The sequence below is a fragment of the Anoplophora glabripennis genome, unplaced genomic scaffold, assembly GCF_000390285.2.
Source record: "Anoplophora glabripennis isolate ALB-LARVAE unplaced genomic scaffold, Agla_2.0 scaffold326, whole genome shotgun sequence".
NCBI classification, from domain to species: Eukaryota; Metazoa; Arthropoda; class Insecta; order Coleoptera; family Cerambycidae; genus Anoplophora; species Anoplophora glabripennis.
In genome coordinates, this window is record NW_019416758.1 from 328,784 (window position 1) to 355,188 (window position 26,405).

The 26,405-nt window shown below is 32.2% G+C and overlaps 1 protein-coding gene across 1 annotated transcript in view; it reads right to left on the reverse strand.

Moving 5' to 3' along the window:
• Nucleotides 1–24,981, reverse strand: part of LOC108907537 (homeobox protein SIX3-like) — an 89,330-nt gene extending 64,349 nt beyond the window's left edge. The window contains exon 1 of the mRNA XM_018711266.1: nt 24,275–24,981. Within this exon, the coding sequence (XP_018566782.1) occupies nt 24,275–24,981 (707 nt within the window). The remainder of the gene's footprint in view (nt 1–24,274) is intronic.
• Nucleotides 24,982–26,405: the final 1,424 nt, after the last annotated feature.

Here is a 26,405-nt window from a genome sequence, read left to right on the forward strand (position 1 = left end):
CACATATCTAACCCATATGCGACACTGAGAGAGATAAGGCTACTTCGTGCAACACGAATGGAGATACATCCAAGTTAAAGGGACTGAACGCATGCGTATTTCCAAACAGAACAGCTGTGTGACAACGTAAGATGATATTTTCAGGTTTACTATTATTTCGGCAATAAACAGAATAAATATGAAATACAAAACTTTAAGGATATATAAATTTTGTAGAGTAAAATAGAATGTTTGATTATTTTGCCCATAAAATGATGCTGCTCCTATGAACGGTTTTTATCTGCGAATTAAATACATTACCGATGAAGCCTGAATACTTCCGAACATATTTTATCTCCGCGTGGTTTCTGTTAGTGACGTTACGTTAAATCATATAATAGCCATTTTGTAAACATTGTTGCCGTTAGCTGTATTGGAGTGTTTTAAAAAGTTGTTTACAGTGGATTTATAGTTATTTATTTTTAAAACTTTGAGTTTTTATTAACAATTATTTGCAGTTACAAAGAATGTCCAAATCAGTATCGGAAATGCAAGAAAGAAAATAAAAACATTTTTTTCGCTTTTCTAAAGAAGAACATTTAAATGTATAATTATTACTTTTTATATAGGTAATCTTAAATTTCTTATAAAAATTGTTTAAATATTAAATATAATTTTTATTAATTAATTTATAATATAAATTTTTCTTTTAGATATCGATAGAAAAATGTGGACTTTACATAACTAGTGTAACACCTTTTCGAAGCTTACTATTCCTAAAATGACATATTTTGTATATTCATTACTCAGTTAAATAACAAATTTGATTGATAATAGTATTTGTAACTACCCAGGAAACACCATTTATAATTTTTCTAAAGATGTACATCCAGTTCAACATCCCTGTCCAAATTTTCCTTTGGACTATTTAATAAAGGAACTTGTAATTCTGCGAATTTACTACTATATAAAATCTGTTAATCAAAATTTTAGTAAAACTCCTAATATAAAAAATGTAAAATTAAATATGTGTAATTTGTTATTAGGTATTTTATTTCAACAAAAAATTAATAAATACTTAGCAATTTTATTTTAATACATTAGTTATCTAATTTATCATCCCGTTTAGACAGACACTTTATTAATTCAGTGAAAATTGTGATAAATGTAGATGTAAGCATTTTATGTTCATGTTTGTTCAATATTCGAACTGGCAACACTTTATTCAGATATCAAATTTTATTGCCCAATCTGGCAACGTTTAGCATCTAGTTTAAATGGACAAGGTCAACGGCGACATTTGTACCTTATCAAAGGAGTGTCGCATATGGGTTAGATATGTGTCTATACGTACTCGTATATTCTCATCGTCCAACTATGGTAGAAGAAGCTAACTGTCGGAAATTTTACGATCATAATCGATTATGCACCGAGAGTCCGAGAGATGACAATCACTTAACCATTATAAAATAGATGCGTTTTATACGTTAGAAACGGAAATATAATCATTATGAAAACGAATAATTCTGCTAATACAGCTGTTATATACAATAGGGTTGTCCACTATAAAAACAAACCATATACTAATTGTTGTTGAGTCAAAGATTTTATATAAAAAAACCTGCCTGTATAGTTAAATTTTAAATTATGACAAATTAGTGGTACAAATCATTTATGAATTTTTGCGTTACTTAAAAACTAGTCTCACGTCATAAGGGGCAATTGAACAAGAAGCTAGTAGCGATCCTATTGCATAATTTTGAAGATGAAAATTGTACATCAAATCCTGCTGCCCAGTTTCTGTTTTTTAAACAAAAGTGACGCTAGTGGCAGCAGTCTATCAATTAAGAGTATTTGTGATAATTATTATTAATTTCCTGATTGTAATGGATTCAACAAAATTTAAGTGGTGTTTTGTTCCACATTCCACAAAGCCAATTGCATTATCTCCATAAGACTCTCGAACGGCACTATAGGTATTTTATATAAATAAACATAATAAAATCATTCATTAAATATGTTGATCCTTACCTGGCTGCTTTTATACCTCTGATTTCGTCAATATTAAAACGCTCGTCTCTTTTTAAAAATTCAATTCATGATCATAAAAATATCAATTTTCGGTAAAATTTGCGAAGTAGCTTTCACAAATCCCGATTCACACATTCTGCTTTAATTATAATGGAAGATATTAAATGATTATTACTAAATAATCATTTTACTTAATAAAGGAATTTGAAGATTAAGGAAAATATTTTATACGACAGTGTCACTGACAGACTGACACTACTGACAGTGTTGACAGAGCNTAACCACTATTTTTATTATATAGGTATAAAAGCAAACAATGTAAATTATGAATAAACAAAAAAAAAGCAAAAATTACCTTCCATTTCATTTGTAGGTCATGATACAAGTTCGCCCCTTCCTATCTATCTTCGTCCAATAGTTCCATGTATATACTCTCTACTCTAGCGGCAATCGAAAAATGCGATAAGGAAAACTGTATAAATGCTACAAAAAGAAATAATCCTCCGTACCTCCGAAACCGTTCATTTGTGGACCCATGTTCATTAAGAATAAAACGGATACAGCATTATAATTGAAGCTTAGGTATTTCCCTTCAACATACAAAAAGCAACTTTGAAAAGAAAGGCATTTAGCAAAGTTACTTATTTGCGGATATATTTTTAAGTCGTCTGAGTAAAGTAAAAACCTACAAAATTTTGTGATCTTTGGGGAACACCTAGTAGTAGTAGTAGTAGTAAAGGGGCGGCCTCAGCCTGGCAATTAGGCCACAAGTGGGCCCTTTTTGCCTACCCCGCCGTCCCATCACCTGACCACTCTCTGCCTCTGACCCTCCTCGAACCTACCCGACGCCCTAATGAACGCCAGGATTTTGGTCCATGGAAGGTCTCTCACCTCAGCCCCTTGCAGCTCTTCAGCACCAAAGACTTTATGTCTTATTCTCCCAAAGGCTGCACACTGTCCCAGAAGGTGGACAGGGGTGTCCTCCCCTTCGCCACATTTCGGGCATAGAGGGTCCTCCTCAATTCCTATTAAGCTTAAATGCCTCCTAAGTCTGCAGTGGCCTGTCAGAACCCCCACCATTTGGTTTAGGGCTCTTCGACTGAGGCTCAGCAGCCATCTTGTCTTGGATTTGCTAGGTCCATGNAATCTTAATAGTCCAAGAATCTCATGAACGCTGCGTATTATCGAAAAATACCAAGTGACCTTTTAGATTGCTTTTGTATGGTAGTATTTAAATTTACTTTACATTCGTCGAAAAACTCAATGGCGTACTTTTTTAAAAAAAAAGGGGCCACGCATCCCCCCTTTGCACGCCACTGGCTAATGCGATAGGACTAATATTCTGTCAATTATGAGAACCCCCAATACGCATAATGTGTACCAAGTTTAAATCAAATCTACTCGTGGATAGCCGAGATATGTCAAAAAGTGTTTATTTTATTTTAAACTTCAACGCCCTGTATCTCCAAAACAAAGGCTTTCATAAAAAAATTTTATAGAGCAAACTACACTTAATTTTTGATAGGGAATACATTCCTGCATTTTCCAAATTTAAAGTGAAAACACCCTGTATATACACTAGTTAGTACGTGTAGAATTATATTATCTACTTTTTGAAATTTGGTCAACAATCCTATTCAGATATTGGTCTTTATACAACAAATCTTCCCTTTATATAAATGGAATATAAAGCATATAAACCCGTTATATATGTAGATACCATTTTACCTTACGTCTTGCCTGATGTTCAGTTAAAGCGGATCAAGTAAAACATCATGTGTAGTGTAGACCAAAAAACGGATGTTTTACTTGAACTGAATCGAGACGACGGACAACCGTCTAGAAAACTGATGGGCCGGGGCATTATTTGGCCGAAGCGATTGTAGTGATATAGAAAAAATAAAAATCAAGCATATGTCGTTTTGGTCAAGAAGTGCCTGGAGGTGGATCCCACGGCGACGAAGAACACTGTAATTAAAAAAAATCAACTCTTTTCGTTAAGTTTATCTTCAAGAGTTGCAGCGTTGTGGTGGGAGGACTGACACGCAAGACCTAAGGTAAAATGGTATGTATGTACCGGCCTGAACACATAATAATATTAGGAAAACGAACATGGAGAAATATTTTATTTAAAAATATGATTTGAGATTTTAAACGACGATTTTCTATCCATGGAAAATCTTAATAATTTCATTCTCCTTGAATTTTATTATAAAAGGGAATGTGGCATAATCAAGCTGCCTTCTGACAAAAGCATTATAAAACGAATTGAAGTGAATCAACTCTAATAAAGTCACACAAATTCCTTATTAGATATCCAACAGAACAACTTGAAACTATATAGGTACTGCTAAATGCTAATTAATTAATTGTTAATGTGATATGAAAAGTTTATTTGTTAACAAATATAACACCTAAGTGGTCTATTAATTAAATAAGTATTTAAAGGGTATTGCAGCGAATAGTATGAATTTTATTTGAAAAAGACATTGCATTGCATTTCAAGATATTTAAGGCAATGTATTCTTGAGACACCAAGGATTTGTTGCAGCTTAAGGTAGAGATGTTTTAAAATCTTATGAGCTTTGACCTTCCTATGCGCAGAAACATAATTCCGACCGTCGCCTCAATTATTCTACGTCCTAAAAACATTACACCTATTATTCAGTCTCTCTCGAGCTCTAGCGTAAACAAGCCTTTGATCCGATTACAAATATCATAATAAAATGCCCTATTCTTTATTATTTTAATTTAAACAATAAAAATATATATAACGAACGTTCGCCAGTTGACTTTATTGATGCCCGAGCGCCTTAGTTCATTTCTNAACTCTAATAAAGTCACACAAATTCCTTATTAGATATCCAACAGAACAACTTGAAATGCTAAATGCTAATTAATTAATTGTTAATGTGATATGAAAAGTTTATTTGTTAACAAATATAACACCTAAGTGGTCTATTAATTAAATAAGTATTTAAAGGGTATTGCAGCGAATAGTATGAATTTTATTTGAAAAAGACATTGCATTGCATTTCAAGATATTTAAGGCAATGTATTCTTGAGACACCAAGGATTTGTTGCAGATTAAGGTAGTCGTCAATTTTATTAATAATAGAGTAGTTTTAAATCATCATATTTACAGTTTATGCTAGAAATAATATATTATTTATGAAAATATTAAATAAATGGAGTCCTAATTCTGAGCCTCGCGGAACCCTAGACATAACCAGCATTTTGATAGCCCGGACACTACCGCATTAAATCTGTTAAATGTGATAAAATGAAGCAAAACATTTTATTTGAAAATCTATAATCTAACTATTTTGATATTAGAATACTATGATCCAGCCTATTGAACGCTTTCGATAAATCAGTATACAATAACCTATGCCAATCTAAATTTGATGCGGTATGAAAGGATTGCATTTAGCGATGTGTAATAGAGTATATAACAATTAATTCTTTGATTTTTACATTACTCTTGATAAACTCAGTTGCCATTACTTCTGCCTGGAATACTGTAATATGCGTTCCTATACTTAAGCAGACTTTCCATAACCCCATATTGGTGATGTTGTTAGAAGCCTTGATCCTCTGAATCAATCTGTTCACATGGTTTTGATCATTTTCATGATACTGTTATTAATTTAGCAGAAAACAATTTTTAGCACTGATACACTGATCTAGCATTTCTTACTTATTATTTTCGGAAAATATTCAGACGCCACCTATATACACAGTAAGGCCGCAGCAGCAGCCGCTTCTGATTCAATTCGACACTCGATCTTGATCCCCTGGCGAGTGTCGTGTTTCATATTTCATAAATTCCTCCGCCAACGAAAGCCAGCGTATCGCTAGGATGCACAAGTCCTTCATCGGACGGGTTTTCGGATGCGGCCCACCTGGCTTCGATGAAATCAATCTTTCGGATCGCAAAAAAGCCTCGAATCTGCGTAAAAGACCGTGCCATTAGGGAACGGGTGTAATTCGAAGCTCTTGTTGCGGACGACCTCGGCCGGTAACGTCCTTCCGCCTCATTACACACCCGCCCGCCAAGCTGACTACCCCGCTGGTATCGATGACGACTGCTAATTATTCGGTGTCCTGTTACTACTGGATGATAATAGGAGGCTGTGATTGCTAGGGGCGACCGGAGCAAGAACGACCAGAAGAGACGATTCAAAGATATTGGAATACTGGATGTTTATAAAATATTATCAAATACTGCTTTTAAAATAATATAATAGAAATGTAGTTAAAGATACCATTTGACAAGTGACTTTGGAATTCCAGAATTAATATACCTAAATTAGCTGTTTTCCAATACACAATAGTTATTCCTTGTATCATTTTAATTAGAAAAGTCTTAGGGTTGCTTTATCAAAAGATATGAACTTGATTTAACTAAATATTTTAGCAAGAGCCAATCAGATGTCTCGAACATTAGCAACCAAACTCGATTTATTTAAATCGTAGTTAAACTTACTTTGATAGACTGACCGTTAATGAGTCAAGAGCCTAAAGGTTTTGAAGATACAGGGTATTGGAATTTAAAAACAAGATTATACTTATTCTAATATATCTCTAAGATAATTGATGTAGATTATTTAAGCAGGCAAATTAACTAATTAAGAATAAAAATTCACTAAAATATTATGCAAATTTGTCAGGCAGTTTCAAAGATATTGGGAGAATATAATAATGGTTGGTGATTTTTTTACATCCTTTACAATATGTTATACTTTTGATGTTTTATAAGCCAAATAATGATCAAAACAGAAATTTGGAAACTATGACATAATACATATCGTTGCATGAACCAAAATATACAAAGTTAGTCAAAAATAAGTAAGTACCGTTGCGTTGAAATTATTTTTCAGTTAAACCGGAAATTGAACAAATAAATCAGTCTCTCGCAAAAATATATAGGGTGCAATTTTCGCAAAAAAAAATCATTTTTCCAAGCTCTAAATTGATATTCAAATGTTTTTCTGACTAAATATTTCTACATAATGTTCATTTTGCCCCAATCTAATATCTTAATAGATGAAATAAATCGCAATAAAAATAAAATTATGAGTCACCCTGTACCCCGAACACCAGTAGCCCAGTTATACACTGGGTTTTTATAGTCATTTGTTCTAAAATGACCTAAGAACCAATTCCCTGAAGTTACAATATGGACATAAAGACAACATCTTAGATATATGTATATTATGTTTCCAGTGGTTGTACCGTACCATTCAAGTGCTCAGTATTGAAACCTTTATAGTATTTATTTATGTTGATTGAAGTGAACATAGTAATTTCTTATAGAGGGTGTGGCGTGTATAATCTATAAAAATTAAACTACAGCTTCCTAACGATATTTGTAACAGAAAAGTCATACGAAAAAGTTCAATCTTTGCTTTTTTTTTGGAAATTAAAGTTCATTTATTCAACGAAAATGAAAGCCGACCCTGTGTTATTTATTAAAAACTTTAGAAATGTTTTTATGCGACCCGAGATGCAACCCGTCAGTATAATCTAATACTAATAATACTAAAAGAAGGTTAGGTTACATTGTTAAAAAATTTGTGTAGTCAAGTGATTTTGTATTTGTATTGAATTCATTATTCCAATAAAAAGTAAAAGATTCCGGACAAAAGTTTTTATTTTGTAATTCTACGATGTGACAGTGTAATTTTTATAAAGAAGTAAAAAATAAGAATAGCGTGCCGATTGCTTTAAAAACGACATAAAAAACGCAGAGATAGAACTTTTTCGTATAAGACTTTTCTATTACAAATATCGTCAGGAAGCTGTAGTTTATTTTTTATAGATTATACACGCCACACCCTATACATATATTTATACTTATTTCATAGCAGCAATTTTTAATTATAGAAAATATTTAGAAACAAAACCTATTATGAAGTAAGAAGTTAATACCTGCTACTAAAACAATAATAACCATTAAGGATAGGACAGGTTTTGCCTTGCGTTCATTTTCCAATGTCTGTCGTGAATTAGAATTTTCCATTCAAACAATTACTGAATAAATCGAAGTCACAATTTATAAATATAATCATATTTCAAATAATAACATTATAAGACTATAAATGGGGCAGTAGATTTTGGCTGGTAATTCATATGGAATTTGTGGAAAGAATTCTGAATAAGTTAAAGAAAGATTAACGTATCCACTCTATCTAGACGTTGTTCTATAATATTTGTTTATTTCTTCTCATTTTAAAACGTCTTTATATCGTTGTTTAGAACAATATTTACATAGTATCTACTATTTTGTATTGTGTTCTACAAAATCCAGGCTCCATAAATGTAAAGTGCAAAATTCCAAACAAAAATTCTGTAAACTTCTGTATAAGCCGCTATTGTATAATAGCAGCGGTAAAGCCTATACATATAAAAAGTATATTAACGTGCTGTGCACGTTTCCCATGTGTATTTATGTCAAGTTATCGTATGACAGGTTTTTTACATCACACTTTTCAACATAATAACATATAATAGCCTATACGCTGGCAGCGGGTCAGTGATATTTCTCTTATCTCGGATTTTTATCACTGCGTTTTTATCATGATAGTGAAATTACTCAAGAAAGTCATTTACGGCTACGCTAATAGCAGTTTTGCCACCGGATATGATGCCAGAAACTACCACGAGATGCTATCGAGGTTTCCGCTCGTAACTAGTGCACCACTTTGCCACCTTTTTGCATAATGTACCGCAGAACTTGGATTTTTTGTAATCCGATTGTTGTCGATCTATTATATTATTATTAGTAGTAGTATTAATAATTTAATTCGTTTGTTTATTGTGAGGGAAGACATACGAAGGGAAAAAGTTTGAAACCTGTATAAAACAGTATTTTTTTGAAAATGTCAAATATTTATGGTTATAGGTACATACATATATTATACTTAGTACATATCACTCGTTTCCAAACGTTTGTTGCATCCAGAAAGTCACGGATTTGTTCGCCAGAATTTAAAAATTATATACCTACCTATTATATAAAAACATTGCTTGTTATATTATATTACGTCAGTGCTTAGGTATTCAAGAGCTATACAAATATATTTGCTGGAAGAAACTAAATAAGTACTTAATATTGATTATGTAATCCCAAACTCAAATATTTCTTTCAGTAAATAAATTTGTCTTCTAAAATTAAATAATATCACAATACTTAATACGCAACCTTGCACAGTTAATAGAACATATAGTGAAGAATAGCATCAGCCATTACTGTGCATACATAGCTACATTGAGAAGTTATCGACTAGACAGAATGCCTGCCAATCTGTCGTTGAACTCGGATACTAAATATATTAACGTTTGTAACTACAACTGTCGCAACTTCTTACAAAACAAGCCAGTACTTTTGCCCAAGCTGGTGAGATGGTGATTACTGATTACTACAAATTATTTGTTGTTTTTTTCCTTTTATTGTAATAACAAGTATATTTATATTTCGATGTTATAAAATCGTCATGTTTATTAACCGTCTATTCCTGATTTACTCTACCTTTTGTTTGTTTATTTCTACTACCAGGCAATATTTTTAATATGCATTTATGAACATATGCTAAAAATATTACCTTTTTTAAATTTCGTTATTTTTGCGAATATTTTCTGTAGAGTTTATTTTAAAAATGGTATTAATTCGAATTAATCAGTTCATTTGGATGTGCACGAAGTGAACATCGCTAGTCGTTTATATCAAGGGGTTGTGACAGCTTTTTGTTTACACAGGACACCCTCATTTGTTCTTGAAATCGCTTCGAGAACGTCAGAACACTGAGTACAAAGGATCTACCAGGTTGTGGTACTATTTTTAAGCTAATACTCCCTGGGTTTAATGTCACCTAAAAATATTTGTGTAAGACTCGAGAGACTGTAGTAGGCTATTATGTTTTTCTAATAAAAATCGGACAAACTTGGAGTAAAAACAAGACCTTTTAATAACGACCATGACAAAAAAATCGTCAAGGTGTATTTGGTCTACATATACCTATTTATTTCAGAAAATAATCAAATTTTATTTTCAGAATAGGTACATATGCTTCAGATATACTCAATTGTATTTCAGAAGAGTCAATTTTAATACAGAAAATATGAACTGTATAGCAATGAAGTTATTTGCATTTCAAAAATCATCAAATGTTTTAATAATGAAGCGTCGGACCTATACCATTTTTTAGGGGGTGATTCCTGGACCCGCAATATTCGTGATAAAAAAATTTCGATCAAAACTGGCGAAATAGAAAATCAAGGTGGGTTTGATTAACCATGAAATATCGAAAAGAGATGCATGTATATTTACAAAATCCTTTTTTTTTTCATGATCAGCGTATAGATATAGATAGGTGTTGTCTTATATTTAAAAAAAATAAATCAGTTTTATTAAAGTTACAGCATTTTATCTAGTATATAGGTACCTACCCTGTGTTCAAAAAGTTCGAAACCCCCCCTATATCTCAGAAAATACTGCTCAAACAAAAAATTTATCAGGACAAAAGTTGCAGGGTTTTGAGTGAGCAATCCAACGGTGACCATGACCTTCAAGGTCGTTTACAGGTCAAGTCGACTTTTAATAAATGATCCGATATTCTTGATTGCGGAAATTGAGTAAGCGTAAAATTCAGAAATGACCCATACCATGTCTTTGGCCATGACCTAAAGGTAACTGTAACGTCAAACGTAAGCAAAGAACTTAAGTTTAATAATGCTCTTACGAAAAAAATTTAACGGCAAAAATTTTCTTAGCTATCTGATGGTGATATTGTTATGACCTCGGCCTAAACGAATTCCAAGTTACAGTCAATGTTTCCGTTTGATTGCTCACTTTTAACCCTAGTCAAAAGTATACGATTCCATTTAAAATTTTCAACTTGACATCTAAATGACCTTCAAGGTCATGGTCAAGGTCACCGTTGAAAACCCTGCAACTTTTGTCCTAATAATTTTTTTGTTTGAACAGGATTATATTTTCTGAGATAGAGGGGGGGGAGGGTTCCAATCTTTTTGAACACCCTATATATATATTGCAAATATTTGCGCTACCTTTGCGAGATCTCAGGGTCGACCTGTTTTAATTTTTTATTTCGGTTATTTTGTTCCAAATTTTTTCCTCTTAAAAATTGTGGCCTCTCGACAACATTATGGATCCCATACTACTTTACTTTCATCATACTTTAATCCCATGGATTAAAACTACTTATAAACATGATGATTACCTTTTTACAGGATTTTTTAATTTTTACCTCCCTTTTTTCTATTTTTTGATATATGTATATTTCGAGACTTCGGAATATCCTCAGTAGTATATTGATTATATTTTTATTGGACTATTTCGGTTCCGATGTGTTCCAATTGAGAGTCCCAGAAGGTACATTTGGCCTCTGGCTGTATCGAAGAGGCAAATTGTATCACTCAAATGTGATTCTTGGTTCCACGAGGGAGAATGCACATCGCTCTTACAACCCTATATTATATACGATTATTCTGATCAAATTAGGGATGTGTTCTCGATGTAGTCGAATTGAATCCCGCAGTTGTATGTAACGTACCTATCTACACTGCTCCACAAAGAAACGAGACCTTAATAACAAATTCAAGTGTAAACAGAAAAAAGGATACTAGATATTGATCATAATTCCAGGACAAGCAAATGATAAATTGATTTCTTAAAGTAGGTTCTATTGGATCGCCAATGCCTAATACCATTTTTGCCAAGCAAGCTGCCAAACGGTTTTAATCGGAAAGAAAAGTTTTTAATGTGTCAAAAGTAATATACCAAAAAAGCTAACATATACAGGGTGTCCCGTAAAGTATGTTACAAACTTTGGGTGGTGATACTACATAAAAAAATATGACTAAAAACTCTAATAAACATAACCTCTTAAACGTACCATTTTGAAGTTATAGGCCTTAAAAGGTGCAACTACAAAAGTAGTTTTTGTGACGTAACTCTTTGTTGGAAAAAGAAAACATAATGAAATTTTCAGGGACTAGTCAGCTTTAGGAAGCCAATAAATAATGTGGATATTAATAAAATTGAGAAAGCGGAAGGGTGTTTTTTTATCACCCTGTATCCTATTTTTTGCCAAAAAAAATTTTTCTGCAAAGATACAGCAAATATCATAAGATTTTTAGAAAGACCATTGAATTTAGAAATTTTTTTGTCTCTTGCATTTTTTATGTAAAATGATTAGTTTTCTAATAAATTTACAAAATGCAAAGGGAGTTTACTCACCGCTAGGTGTTAAATTTGACGTATTCAAAAAGTAGGCGCCTGTCACTTTTAACATAGTTGACATTTGTTACCATATTTTAATCGTGTCTGTTGACGAATTATTAATTTGTGAGTACAATGGCGGATAACAATCGTTTTACTAATCAAGAATATGCCGAAATGCATTTTATTTATGGATTATGTAATGGAAATGCAACAGCTGCTCGAAGAACATACATAGAACGTTATCCGCAGAGACGTCAGCCGTCTACACAATTATTTACTCGGATTCACAGACGGATTATTGAAACTGGTAGTGTGGTACCCCGTTACATACATTGTGGTAGAATTGCTAGAAGACTACCCGCGCAAGATGAACAAATTTTGAGATCTTTTGAACAAAATCCGGGAGAAAGTGTGCGAAGGGCAGCTAATCAGTTACAGCTTTCCAGAATGTCAGTTTGGCGTGTTTTGAAGGAAAACGGCCTTTATGCCTACCATCTCCAAAAAGTGCAACATTTAATGCCTGAAGATCTTCCCCGACGCCTAGAATTCTGCCGAATAATACTTAACCATCACCAACATAATGTGGAATTTATTAGCTCCATTTTATTTACCGATGAAGCCACCTTTACACGAGATGGTTTACTGAACTTGCACAATGCACATGCATGGTCAGACGAAAATCCTCATGCTACCATTGATAGTCATCACCAACACCGATTCTCAGTCAACGTATGGGCTGGAATAATAGGTGACTATTTGCTCGGGCCTTTCTTTCTACCTCAAAGGCTTGATGCAGTAGAATATTTAAACTTCCTAGAAAACCATCTCCCTGAGTTAATGGAAAATGTTCCTTTAAATTTGAGACAATACATGTGGTACCTCCATGACGGGGCACCTGCGCATTTCAGTGTTCATGTTAGAGAGTATCTACATATGCGGTTTCCTAATCGATGGATTGGAAGAGGATATAATGCACCAATAGCCTGGCCACCGCGATCACCGGACTTGAATCCTGTCGATTTTTATCTTTGGGGACACGCGAAATCTCAAGTTTATGCAACCCCTGTTGATACAGAAGATCAACTTAGACTGCGAATTGTAGAAACCTTTAATTTAATAAGAAATAGTCTATTCATATTCCAAAGAGTCAGATTTAACTTTATAAAGAGACTGACAGCATGTATCGATGCAGAAGGAGGTCAATTTCAACATTTATTATAATAACATATTTTGTTTTAGTTCTGTTTTGGTTACTTAATTAAAAAAATTATTTTGGAAATTGATTGTATTCTTAAAAATTCACTAGGCTTAAGAAATGTATGTAAATAATTCGGAAGCACTCATCTCTCTGCATTTTGTAAATTTACTAGAAAACTAAACATTTTACATAAAAAACACAAGAGACAAAAAAATTTCTAAATTCAATGGTCTTTCTAAAAATCTTATGATACTTGCTGTACCTTTACAGAAAATTTTTTTTTAGTAAAAAATAGGATACAGGGTGATAAAAAAACACCCTTCTGCTTTCTCGATTTTATTCATATCCGCATTATTTATTGATTTCCTAAAGCTTATTAGCCCCAGCTGAAAATTTCATTAAGTTTTCTTTTTCCAACAAAGAGTTACGTCGTAAAAACTACTTTTATAGTTGCACCTTTGAAGGTCTGTAACTTCAAAATGGTGCGTTTAAGAGGTTATGTTTATTAGAGTTTTTAGTCATATTTTTTTATGTACTATCACCACCCAAAGTTTGTAACATACTTTACGGGACACCCTGTATACATATTGTTTCAGTTCAATATATGGATAAAAATATTACTTTTCTGATGTATGTATTTCAACATTGCATGTCTTGTGGTCATTTTTTTGATAATTTTAAGATACCTAGAATTAAGCACAATACATATTGGATTGGAAAAAATGGGTCACATGTTAGCCTGCCTGATTACCGAATATGCATCCTTCAGACATTTATTTGTGAATGCCTATGAACACGAAAAGCAACTTCATCAGGACACGCCTGTTTAAAATTTACTAGTGGATATTGTGTAAAATCTGGTAGCCAAATCAAATACAAAAACTTTAGACTTCTTTTTTAAATACCTGTGAAATTAAAATAGATTTAAGACTTCTGACTTTAGAGATATTCCATGACATATTGAGCTGTTAAAAGGAAATGCATTACTTGTAACTTCAAACCTTACCCAGTGCAAGAGAAGCAGATACATTCTTTTTAATTCGTCAACATTAGATTATCTCGTTAAAATGATTTTAATGGAAGCTCTATATGTATTTAGCTACTAACAAGTTGTTCAAACCCGCCATACAATTTTTCGCGCTCATATCAAAATGAGGGTGTTAAATACTCTCGAGCAGCTCTTTGTTTTGGCAACATTTATTTAAGTGTGTCTAAACACTCCGTTACTAGTACAACAATACGCTAGCGTCATGCCACTCTAATATCGAGTGTTTTATCCCACCCTCTTATAGACTTCATCAAACGCTCTACCCACACATAATTTATGTTTACACTGACAGTAGTGCTTTTTAAATATTTTTTGTCATTAAACAGATCGCATCCAATGTTACATATCCAGAGACGACTCATAAAAAATAAAATTTAAAAAACCCGATACATTAAAAATTTTCGTACGTTTTAAAGAAATGCCTGTAAACAATATTAAAAATTAATTTCTCGTTGAATTTAAAGTTTAGTTTGATTAACAAGTGTTGTTTTATTTGTTCCCTGCAAATATAAAATAGAAATAAAGATTTAACTTTTTTGATCTTGGGTAACTTTTTTTAATGCAATTTTGTGTTGCATTTATTTATTTATTTACAATTTAATTATTGACAATTATAGATTAAAAAGATTTTATATAGAATGTGGCAAAATGTTTCAAGGATAGAAAATATAATCTAAATAAAACTATTTGAAAGACACATCAAACTGAAATTTTGAATAGAACATTAAACTAATATACATTACACTAAAACTAAGAAAAAAATTCCTATACCAGATTACTGTAGTTTGTACATAACACAACAAATGATTTTAATGAGTTAGTAAGTATGAGGGTTTAAAATATGAAATGTACTGGATCTTCAGATGTGCAACTGTTTCTGGAGAATCGTAGGTATTTGTTTAGTTATTTTATATGCGATAAAAGTAAAAAAAATTGACGAGGACAGATTGTAATATTCTTTCGGTTTTATTAGGTATATTAGGTGGTACGAGACATAACTTCCGGTGTAAGAAATTGTCTTTCATAAAAGGGTGTGCGATAAAATTGTTCATTGCATGCTTTTGCACGATTTCGGTTAACAAGTTTATCAGTAAAAACGTCATTATTGCTTTGATAAGAAATTCATTTATACATGGTTGCAAATATATTTGTAATATTTAGATTTTACATTTTCTACGATCCGTGAACGTCAATTTAAAAAGGAAACGTTATACAAAATCGGAATTATAGTCAATAAATGGTTATTAAATTAGACCTTAAAGTCTATAAGAAGTTAAACAGTACAGTAACGTATAGGTACATAACTTCGCATTTACTCCCTTTATCTTTTTTACTTTCCTGTCTAGAAAAAATAGAAGTCTAAAGTTTTATTAAATTTTCTTGCGATTTTAAAGCAATAGGTATATAAAAAACAATTGACTTTTGCCATTTGTCATTTTTTCGATATTACACAATATTTTGGTTTATTTACTAATCCTGCACACAATCAATATAGGCATGGAAATATATCTTTAAATTCTTGGTTCATAAAATCTCTTATTGTAAAAGGTAAACAAAGTACATATAGGATGTCATGCAAGTTTTTTAAAATCTCTTGTTACCCACCTTATTGATAGTACCTACTTACTTCGTTCAATATTTTCTTCCTTAAGTAGGTACAAATTATTAAATCTCTTTTATAAGAGAAACATATTAAAAGAATGTGCTTTGTGGTGGTTATTATATTATTAAATGAGGTTATTATAAAACATTATTTATAATAGGCATAGCATTTTTTTTTCTCGCAAGCATAGATATGCACTAGTTTTATGTCAGTCAAGACATTACCCATTGTGTAAATAAACCAAATTATTGTAGAAACAGTGAAAGCAAATATGTGACATAGTTGTATTACTTACTGTATTATAGAAAAAGAAGAGGATTCCAATAAGCGACAAATATGCTTTTATAATTTATTTGTTTGATATCGCAACAAAATTTCCTACAACTTTAGTTTTACCATTTTTTCCAAGATAAAAAAGTAAAAAAGATAAGGGGATAGAATTATACGTGAATTACCCTATATAAAATGCTCGATTTGAAAATTAAAAATGAGATTATCCTTGTTTGTTGTTAACCTTGTACAAAATTCGTTAGTAGAGAAATTATTACAAATGGCTACTATCTAACTATTTTTTTATTATTGTCAGTACTAAGATTATCAATTATTATTTCTTGGAATTCCTGGAAATTACATTAATAACTCCCGATAATAAAATAGTTCATACCCTATGACAGAAACAGATATTTGACACGGTAGTACCAAGTAAAAAAAACCTCGCATTAAGTTCACGTCTGACAAATCGTTCCATTTTTGAAAATGCCCGCAGTAATGACTCGGTAGAGTTCGAGAATGAATAGAAAGAAAATATGACTTTTGGTAATTTATCATAGTATTTGTCAGTCGATTAGCCTGAATACATTTGAATTTGTAATTTTATTTATTTCATACATTTTACATACGATAATCTATTGTCTAGATTATATCGTTGGCTTACAACAAATATAACGAATATATGTATAGTGGAATTTCCGTCCCAAGGATTATTGTCGACGAAGAAAAATGGAATATAGGCCATTATTATAATAGCCATTCTGATAATAGCTTTCGTAAATTGTAGAACAAGTGTGCGGACGTTTTAGTGGAGGCATAAATTTTAGAATTAACATATTACAATCATAATTCACATACAATGAATATTAAATAAATGTACCTAATTGATCAAATTCTATTTGGTCCCGAACGGAACAAATGATTTTCCATTTCTCTTTTTACTATTGTCGTTTGCTCATCCTTTTTTATTTAAATCCTAAATAAATGTAGATACGGAAAAATGAACACTAAAATCAATGTTCGAAATATCTTTTCTTATTTGTCCCGTTTGTTATACGTATAGAGATAGATAAATAACAGGAAAAATTATTTTCGTTCCCACATTTTCAATTACAGTACAAAGATTTTTATGTAAAACTTTTTAACAGTACACGAGAAAAAAATATTGAAGTTGTAGTACTTTCTACCATTACATCGCTGGACAACTGTAGTCTCTAGAGTTATTCGCGTTGTACGCTTTACGCAATGGGCGTGGAGAGCCCATGGCCCCTGCGACTACGAATACTAAAATCCGATTTTATAATTAGCATTTAAGTCATTGCGATGGTATTTACAATAGTTTTTTAGTTGTTAGTGTCTTACGTATATAGCAACTCAGAGTTAAAGGATATCGTTTTAAATTACGGTGAAGCAAAACAACATTTGTATTATGGTGAAGCAAGACAATATTTGTGTTAGTACCTATGTAGAAACTGTGTAAGGCAGGTTCAAATGTCGGTGGACAAAATTTTGAACAGTTGTAACATCAGGTACCTATGTCAAATTATTTTATTAAGTAAAACCACAAATTAATTTCATTAATTAATAATAACAATAGCGGCAAAGGCAGTTGATTTTACTGATATAAAATGGTGTTATAAAATTCTGTTTAGGTATTTCTTTCCTTACGAAATTAATTCAAGTTTTTGTCCGTTTTTTATTACACTTCGCCTTGTGTAAGGTCAGGTTTTACAGTGCACCAGTTTCTAGTGCCGTACAGAATTGTATTTTCAAATCATTTTCGAACCGCCCTTTTTGATTTTTTGTTACAAAATTGTATTTGTAAGAGTCAATGAATGTTGTAATTTTCATCATTATGAAAAAATTATGGTATAAAATCAATGAAAAAACGTACACCAGTATTGACACATAATTAGTATAGAATACAAAGAACAAAAACAATGGTAATTGGTAATAAAATAACAATATAAATACAAGCAATAAATATAGTTGTCAAATGTTAAAATGAAACGTTTGTAAAAAGGCAACAAAATAAAGCAAACAATTTATGATACGTATTAAAATAAGATTAAAATAAGATGTGAGTAATGTTTAATCGATATGAAAAAAACTGAAACAATGCAACTTAAATGTGCGAAACCAACGTCTAAGTTAATTATCACCAATGTAAGATGTAAGTACCCTTGCTCAAACTTGTAATAATTTAAATGTAAAATTATAAAAAGTTACGTATTATTCTGTATAGATGATAAACATGTAAGTAATTTAAATTTAAATGAATCATAGCTAAACTTACAGGTTAATTTAATATTTGATACCTACGGTAGGTATCAACCTACCTAATAGTTTTCTCAGTATAGCTACTTGTGGACATTTCATAAAATGTTTTTAAGATTCGGTTTTTACGATACCAAGTCACCAAACGTTTATTTAGTTTAGACAAAATTGTAACCTCAAAATTACCTTCTTTACAAATAAACAAATAAACGTATGGCACAAAATATATAAACTGTAAAAATTGTTTATTATTTTATTATAATAGGAATATGACTCTGGATTTTTATTTATATCTGACTCTATCTTGACCATCCCTTGTTTATTTCTTTGCGTAGGCACAGAAAAATAGAGGAAAAATTTAATTCCCACATTTTCAACAGCCCTGCTGACACAAGTAACTGACTGAGCCAAATTTTACAATAACAAAGTTCGACGAGCTCAACCGACGATATGAACATTCAGTCCATTCTTCTGGTACTCTAACTATCAATAATATATTCATTTAACTACTAGCAAAGGAGTGGTTCAAGTACATTTATTGTCAGTTTTTTTTTCTGTGTACATACTCCACCAATTTACAAATATTGAAAATAAACTTATTGGAATCTTTTCTAAGTGTTGTCTTCTTAAAGGGACTTCTTTATAAGTGCTTGTTAACAAACAACTTCTCCACAAAATCATAATAGTGTGACTATTTGACGGAATATTGAACCAATATTTAAAAGTTGTTTCTTCTGTAGCATAGAATATTTCAAAAATTATAATTACATGCGTTTTACAGAAAAAAAATAAGAAAATAACTAACGACCTTAAAAACAGGTTACTAGTTATTGATATGATCAATTTTAAAGCAATAAAAAGGTACATACTTATCTAATTAACACTTCCAGACTAATTTCCTAAAAAATAAAAGCATATTGAAGAATTATACCAGTTGCGTTTAGTAAAGCTTTCATTTACATTTGTTGCAAATTGGTCAGTAAGAGAACATGTTTCTTGGCATCCAATACTAATTCACTGGAACTTGAAATGCAAATATGTATATCGATCAGTTCGTTGCGTACAGCCTAGACAGGAAACACTTAGTACTCGTCTTTAATTAAAATTAATTAAGGGATTATAATAATTTGTGTATAATTCAATAAATTGGATTAATTTTCCCTGATATTAATATGCATATTACGTATCACTTAAATCATTGGAAATAATTTAATGGTGCTCTGTAAATAAATGCTGGAGACATTTTTTTATATCTCGATTAACGGTTAGCAAAGTCGTGACCAGCCGCAATATACATAAGGCATTTGATATTTGTATACATGATATACCAGATATACTGAGAATATAATGGTATGATTGTTTAATGACTCCAGAGAAGAGTATGCAATCAAAACGGGATCCAATAAAAAAGAGACCAACTTAAAAAATAACGAGCTATAGATATAAAAGCAGAAACCTATAGACATAGACAGCTAGGACATGAAACGAGAATATAAAGAAACAACATATTTTACATTCCTAGCGAAATTACAAATTTGTATAAATAGAGTACCTAGGTACCTATGTACTTGCTTGTTTAAAACAACTGTTCACGCGTTGTGCAATATGATACCACAACAATACTTAAAGATCGATTAATATAAATGTTGAGGCTAACCTGAGGAAGTTATTTCCTTCCTATCCTTGAAGTAATTCTGATGGCTTTAAATTTGTCAATTGCGTGTGGTGATATATCTAAGTATAATGGCATTGTAATTAAGAAATGTTGCATTAACACTACGCTCTTATAATTGGAATATAAAACTTGTAGGTTTTACAATTATTATAATATCCAGACTGAGGTTAGTATTAAACACACTCTTACATTTTCTTCCATTATTAATTCTAATGGATGCAAATAGAGTAAACTTTATTTTTCTAGTAGGTACCTACCTATTAAATAACTACCTAAAGGCATTAACAACTGTTTTACATGATTCTAATACATAAAGAAGTACCTATTTAACACCATGGTTAGTATTGCCAAAGATTATCACAGAGGGTATTCAACATTACCTTATTCCACCCAAATCTACTTTTGTGGGATCAACGGCAAAACTGTTTTACTTAACTATCCGAAAGACTTAACGGCTAAACTTATATGTGGCCTGGGTTTTTCCAGTACCTGGCAGATGTTAGGACGTGAATAGACAAAAGCAACGTTCTTTAGATAAAAATGACTCTACCACCGCACACGTGATTATTAATAACATAAGCTACTGATAATATACCGGAACAGGTGGAAAATACTTTCATCTAGACTACACTATTTTCCTTTTAGTCTTTCAATCTCCAAACGTAGCAAAACAAATGTTATAAAAAATACTTGAAACGTACAAAAAATTACAAGCATCGCATGGATGTGCAAAATACATATTATGCATGTGCACAAAACTACTATATATTATGCACTAATAACGTTTCTGATTAGAACGAGTAATTATAACGTAATTCCTTGATTAAAATGAATTTGTTACGAAAAGAGACAGTAGGTACCTAGTTTTTATTCATTTTCATTTAAAGGAGACACACAAATAAAATCGATCATTCAGGATATGAAAAATAAATGTAACATTTAAATTTGGTAACAAGAAGTAAATGATAAAAAAAATCGGACATAATTGAACAATTTTTTTTATTAGTACATATAGGTATTTTTTTTTAATTTCATGAGTACCTGCTGCTTTCACTTTTTTAAATTAAAAGGCTTTAATGACGAACAAACTGAATAGATATTTACATACACATATTTGAATTAAAGCCAATTTTGCAATTAGATAAATTTTCAAAATGTTGGGAAATCTTCTTTTTTTGAGCATAGAAGTATACAAATATTTAGTATGGGCCTTATAATCTTTTGAAAAAATACCTATAGACAAAGCGATTTCAAATTTAACAGTGAAATAAGTACTTTTCTACTTCATTGTCAGTTAAAAATTAAATTAAGAACATCCTTCGTGAAAAATCGAATAGAAAGGAAGGTAGGTATATGTGGCATTTTTTGCCCTCGCACTAAAAGGATCGGTCAAGGGGGTCGATAATATAAATTTGGTAGATATCGAATAAAAACTTTTACATTTACATTGACTGTAAATGAATTTGCTAACGCAAGTTTTGATAAAGAAAATAGAGTTTTTCGAAACGTTAACTTTGTAATGTGTTATAATTATTATTATCATGTAGTAGGTACCTATAGTGAATCATCTACCTACCAGTGTGATATTTCTGGTTGATAAAAAACTAAATTAATAAAATCAATCATTTGAATTATCCTTTCGATGCAAGGAGTTATCTATTTAATAGATTTCTTTTAGCGTGGCAAAAATAACCGATCAAATAAAGAGTCGAGTAGGAGATGCTAGTTAAAATATCGTAATATAATGGGGTTCGATTTAGTTCTAGTTTTGAGAGCAAAAGAACCTCTTTTTTTTCGAAGGGCCTATTGCCTTTTCTTTAGAAAAGAAATATTGATTTACCTTTTACAACATTTAGTTGATAAATAATCATTTTTAATTAAACTGTGTATGAAAGAGTAAACTATTTTCGTCTGCGCGAAAGTGTATTATTTTTTGATATAGGTATGTAAGCCTGAAATAAACAAAATCGAAAATTGCTTTAGAATTAGTAACATTCCACTGGAGTACGTACCCTACAATACAATAACAATACAATAACTTAACCTTAAAATAAATATTTCCGAACACACAAAGGTGCTAAGTACCACCATCCTTAAATAGCAGGTTTTTATCCGGTAGCCAACAATATTACCTCACACCTATCAAACCAGCGCCAAGCGTTGGTCAGTTACATCTTAATTATGAGTTTAGTTTTGATATACTGCCCAGAACTGACTACCGGAATATTTTCTACCCGTTCTACCCAGCTATTACACTACCATATCTTATTTCTTACCCGTTAAACCTTTTTTCGTATCCACTAATTACTGTCTTGGGTGTTCTAGCTAGGCTGATATCGCCATAAATATAAGCGCTATCACGGCAGTCGGAATTCTGCCGACGGCCGAAATAAGTAATCTACTGGAGTAATCTACCGTAGATCGTTTTTCTAAAACGAATCGTGGTATGATTACTTTAAATCGATTCTGTTAATTTATAGTGTTTGTAAATGAAATTGTTACAGAGAATGTTGACTAAGGCATTTGAAATTCGAAAATAATCTTTGCTTTCACGTTTTAAACCTACTGGTTAATTAAAACAATGTTAAATTTAGAGAAAACCGGTAACATATAGAACTAAATTTTCGTATTAGGTAAATACCTGTAAACTTGTACAAGCATAATGTAGACGGAATGAAAAATTACAAGAACAGAACAGTCAAAACCAGTTTGAACCAAATTTTAAAAAAAATACTTCTGTATATGAAAATGTACCTATTTTGATGCAATGGTTTCTATTACATTATGCAAAATTTAAGTACTTTTTGTGTCCTCCGCTGCTCCCTTAGTTGTACATCCTTCAAAATCTCTTATTTCCATGGTGTGTTGTCAGTTTGAACAATTAAAAGAATATTCTTTTATCGAATAAAAAGGCGTGTCCTTTAGTTCATGCAAGTTTAAGATTCTTAATGGGAAACAAATAATTTAATTAAGAAATGGGTACATTTACAAATTTTACGGTAGTTACAGTTATTTAACTTACACAGAGAGATGGTAAAATGTAAAACGTATAATCGTATAGGTAGTTTTGGATAAATAAAACCTCACCTATTAGCTTGATTTATTAAGGTACGAACTCTAAAAGATCTAAATCAAATATATGTATGTTTAAATCCAAAATTTATTCTTCAACAATCATTGAATTCTGATATATAACTTTTTACTAAACAAACATTTTTTCCTATATTTGTTTTTAGGAATTTCTAAAGTTAAAGGAAACCGTTATTATTGATTTCAATTTGGTCTTGCAGTTGCCGCACTTTTATTTAAACATAGAACTTTAAGGAACAGTAGTACGAGGTTGTAAATTCATGGGATATATCATAACTTCTAAATTAAGTGTACCTATGTCCTCGATTCCCAAGAAAGTAGAACATGATTAGAATATATCCACATCGCGATGTATATTTGTGTATTTTATCGCGTCTTATTGGTGTCTGTGGAAACATCACCCAAAATCTCTCATTTTTCTAGTTTGTTAATGGTTGTTTGAACAAATAAGAAAACGTTCTGAATTTATAAATTTCAAGGTAAAATAAGTGAATTAAAATGGTAAAAGAAAATAATTATTGATTCCAATTTGCTCTTGGAATAACCATTCATCTAAACTCAAAATCTTGAAAGAAAATAATATACCTACCTAAATTCAGTTTTTAATCAAGTGTAAATCATCGATTCTCAAGACAACAAATCATGTACAATTTGATTATAATATACTAGAACACACTTTTTTTACTTTAACTGCATTTTGTTGGATCTTTTTCCTAGACAATTATATGTAGGTATGTTCTCATCCGTTAATTCCGCCAGTCGGCTTCCAAAAGAAGGTAAAATAATCAGGGGCTAGCGATTTATAAGCCCACACCACTAATCATCAATTTGTCAGAAGCAAATGAAACACTAACCTGTTCTTAGCGGCCGCCGCTCTATCTCTCTGCCTCCGGTTCTTGAACCAGTTGCCCACCTGAGTAGGGGTCAACCCCGTGGCCTGAGCCAACTCCCGCTTCTTAGTGGGGTTGGGATAAGGGTCCTGCAGATACCATTCCCTTAACAAACTCCTAGTCCTTTCCTTGAAACAGTGAGTCTTTTGCTCACCGTCCCAGATGGTGCGCGGCAGAGGAAACTTTTTCCGCACTCGGTACTTGTCCACGGGACCTAGAGCTCTTCCCCGGAGCTTCTCGGCCTCCTGATAATGCGCCTCCAACCACATGGCTTGCAGCTTCCCGTGAGAACCTTTGGTGAATTTGTGAGATTCTAGAATTGTGTAAAGTTCCCTAAAATTCCCACTGTGGAAAGACACTATTGCCCTAGCTCTTAGTACCGCTTCGTTCTTGTTCAACTCGCTGATGTTGGGGTGAGCGACGGGTAGGGACCACAGAAACCGCGCTAGTCTTTCTATATCACCACTTTCCTCCAGAGTCTCACAAACGGCGGCCACTTGGTTCACTGTGAAGTTCAGGGTGGGCAGAGCGAACATGGGATTGGGCAGCAGTGGTGCTGGGGCTACCGGAATGGGCACGCTGATCCCTGGGGACGACGACGTCTCCGAGTGGGCCCCCGATCCTGGGCCGGTGCTGCCGGAGCAGAGCCCAGAGCTCAACCCCAGAGCCATGTGGGTTGCCAGCGTTGCGTAAATGTCTGTCGCCCTCGTTAGAACTCCGACACCATTGCACTTCGAGGATCGCACTATCAACGGTGAAAACTGGTCGACAATGGGAGCGTGGTGGCTCAGGTAACAAATAACAAAAGGTGATCGAGTTGCACAGCCAGCTATGTGTGTAGTTCTCAGGATGAGACTGACATCCGAAGTTGGCGTTCGCAGGCACCACGGCGGTGTGATCTAGTCCACCATTGGCGCTGGCAGGGCTGTTACCAGGGATACTTAGTTGGTAGCGAGCCAATGGAAGAATATTTTGGAGGGGATCGGCGACGTGGAGGGCGTTGCCAGTGTCAGTTTGAAATGTGGCGTTTCGAGGAGAGCCTTTGTAGCATACACCTAACTAAAGGTGATGTATAAAGTGGTCCTCTCTTCTCTGTAACTCTGTCACCATGATAACTTTCAAGATACGCCTTTCATGTTTATTTCTGGATTCATGGATCTTGTTTTTGTTTGCGGCGAGGTTGATGTCTTCATTATGGTCGAATTTCGGGTACTTTTTTATTTGCTTGCATTACGGACAGCTTTTGCAAACATGTTTGGATGTAAATACATATTTATATAGGTAGATTATATAGGGTGGAAAAATGTAAAATTCTGTTTAACTGTCCTAAATTCTCTTCTGTAGAAATATACATAATTGGAACAATAGTTCCAAATTTAAATAGCAAACGGATTCATATCTATAACCAAAAAAGCGATTATTTTGAATCAGGAATTTTACTTAATTCAAATATATTATATAAATAAATCATTTATTAGGGTACGACTAGGTATGTTGTAATTTTGTACCAAGCAACATTATTTCTCTAGTACAGGTACTAGATATTTAGTATCGAAGAGCATATTATATGATTTAATTTGATGAGAGTTTTACAATATTTTTTTAAATTAGCGTAACATCTCGTAAGCATATTATATATATAATGTATCAGTAAAAAAAAATTAAATATAAAGATGAGTGTGTTAGAAGACTTTTGCATTACCACTTCCAAATTCATGTTTTTCTAAAAGAGCCCTGCTTTAGTATATATCATTTGATATCTAAGTACCTACCTACTGATATTACTCTACAGGTAGCCATTAATTTCATTTTAAAAAGCAGCTCAGTTGAAAAGGCTTAGATTATAAATAATTGTATAGGTACCTACTTAATACTTTTAGCATATAAATATTTTAAAGATTTTACGTAAAAATAGATGTGAAATACCTATGGAAACTGGGTTAGCTACGAATTTTCTCATAGTCACCAGATTTATCAATGAATTGAAAATAGAAAGTCTTACATTGGAGACCCACTGATCCAACAGGATGTTTGTTTATATTCCAAAATTATCTGTCTAAAGCTGTCATAACTCCCTCAGTTTTATGATGAGTTA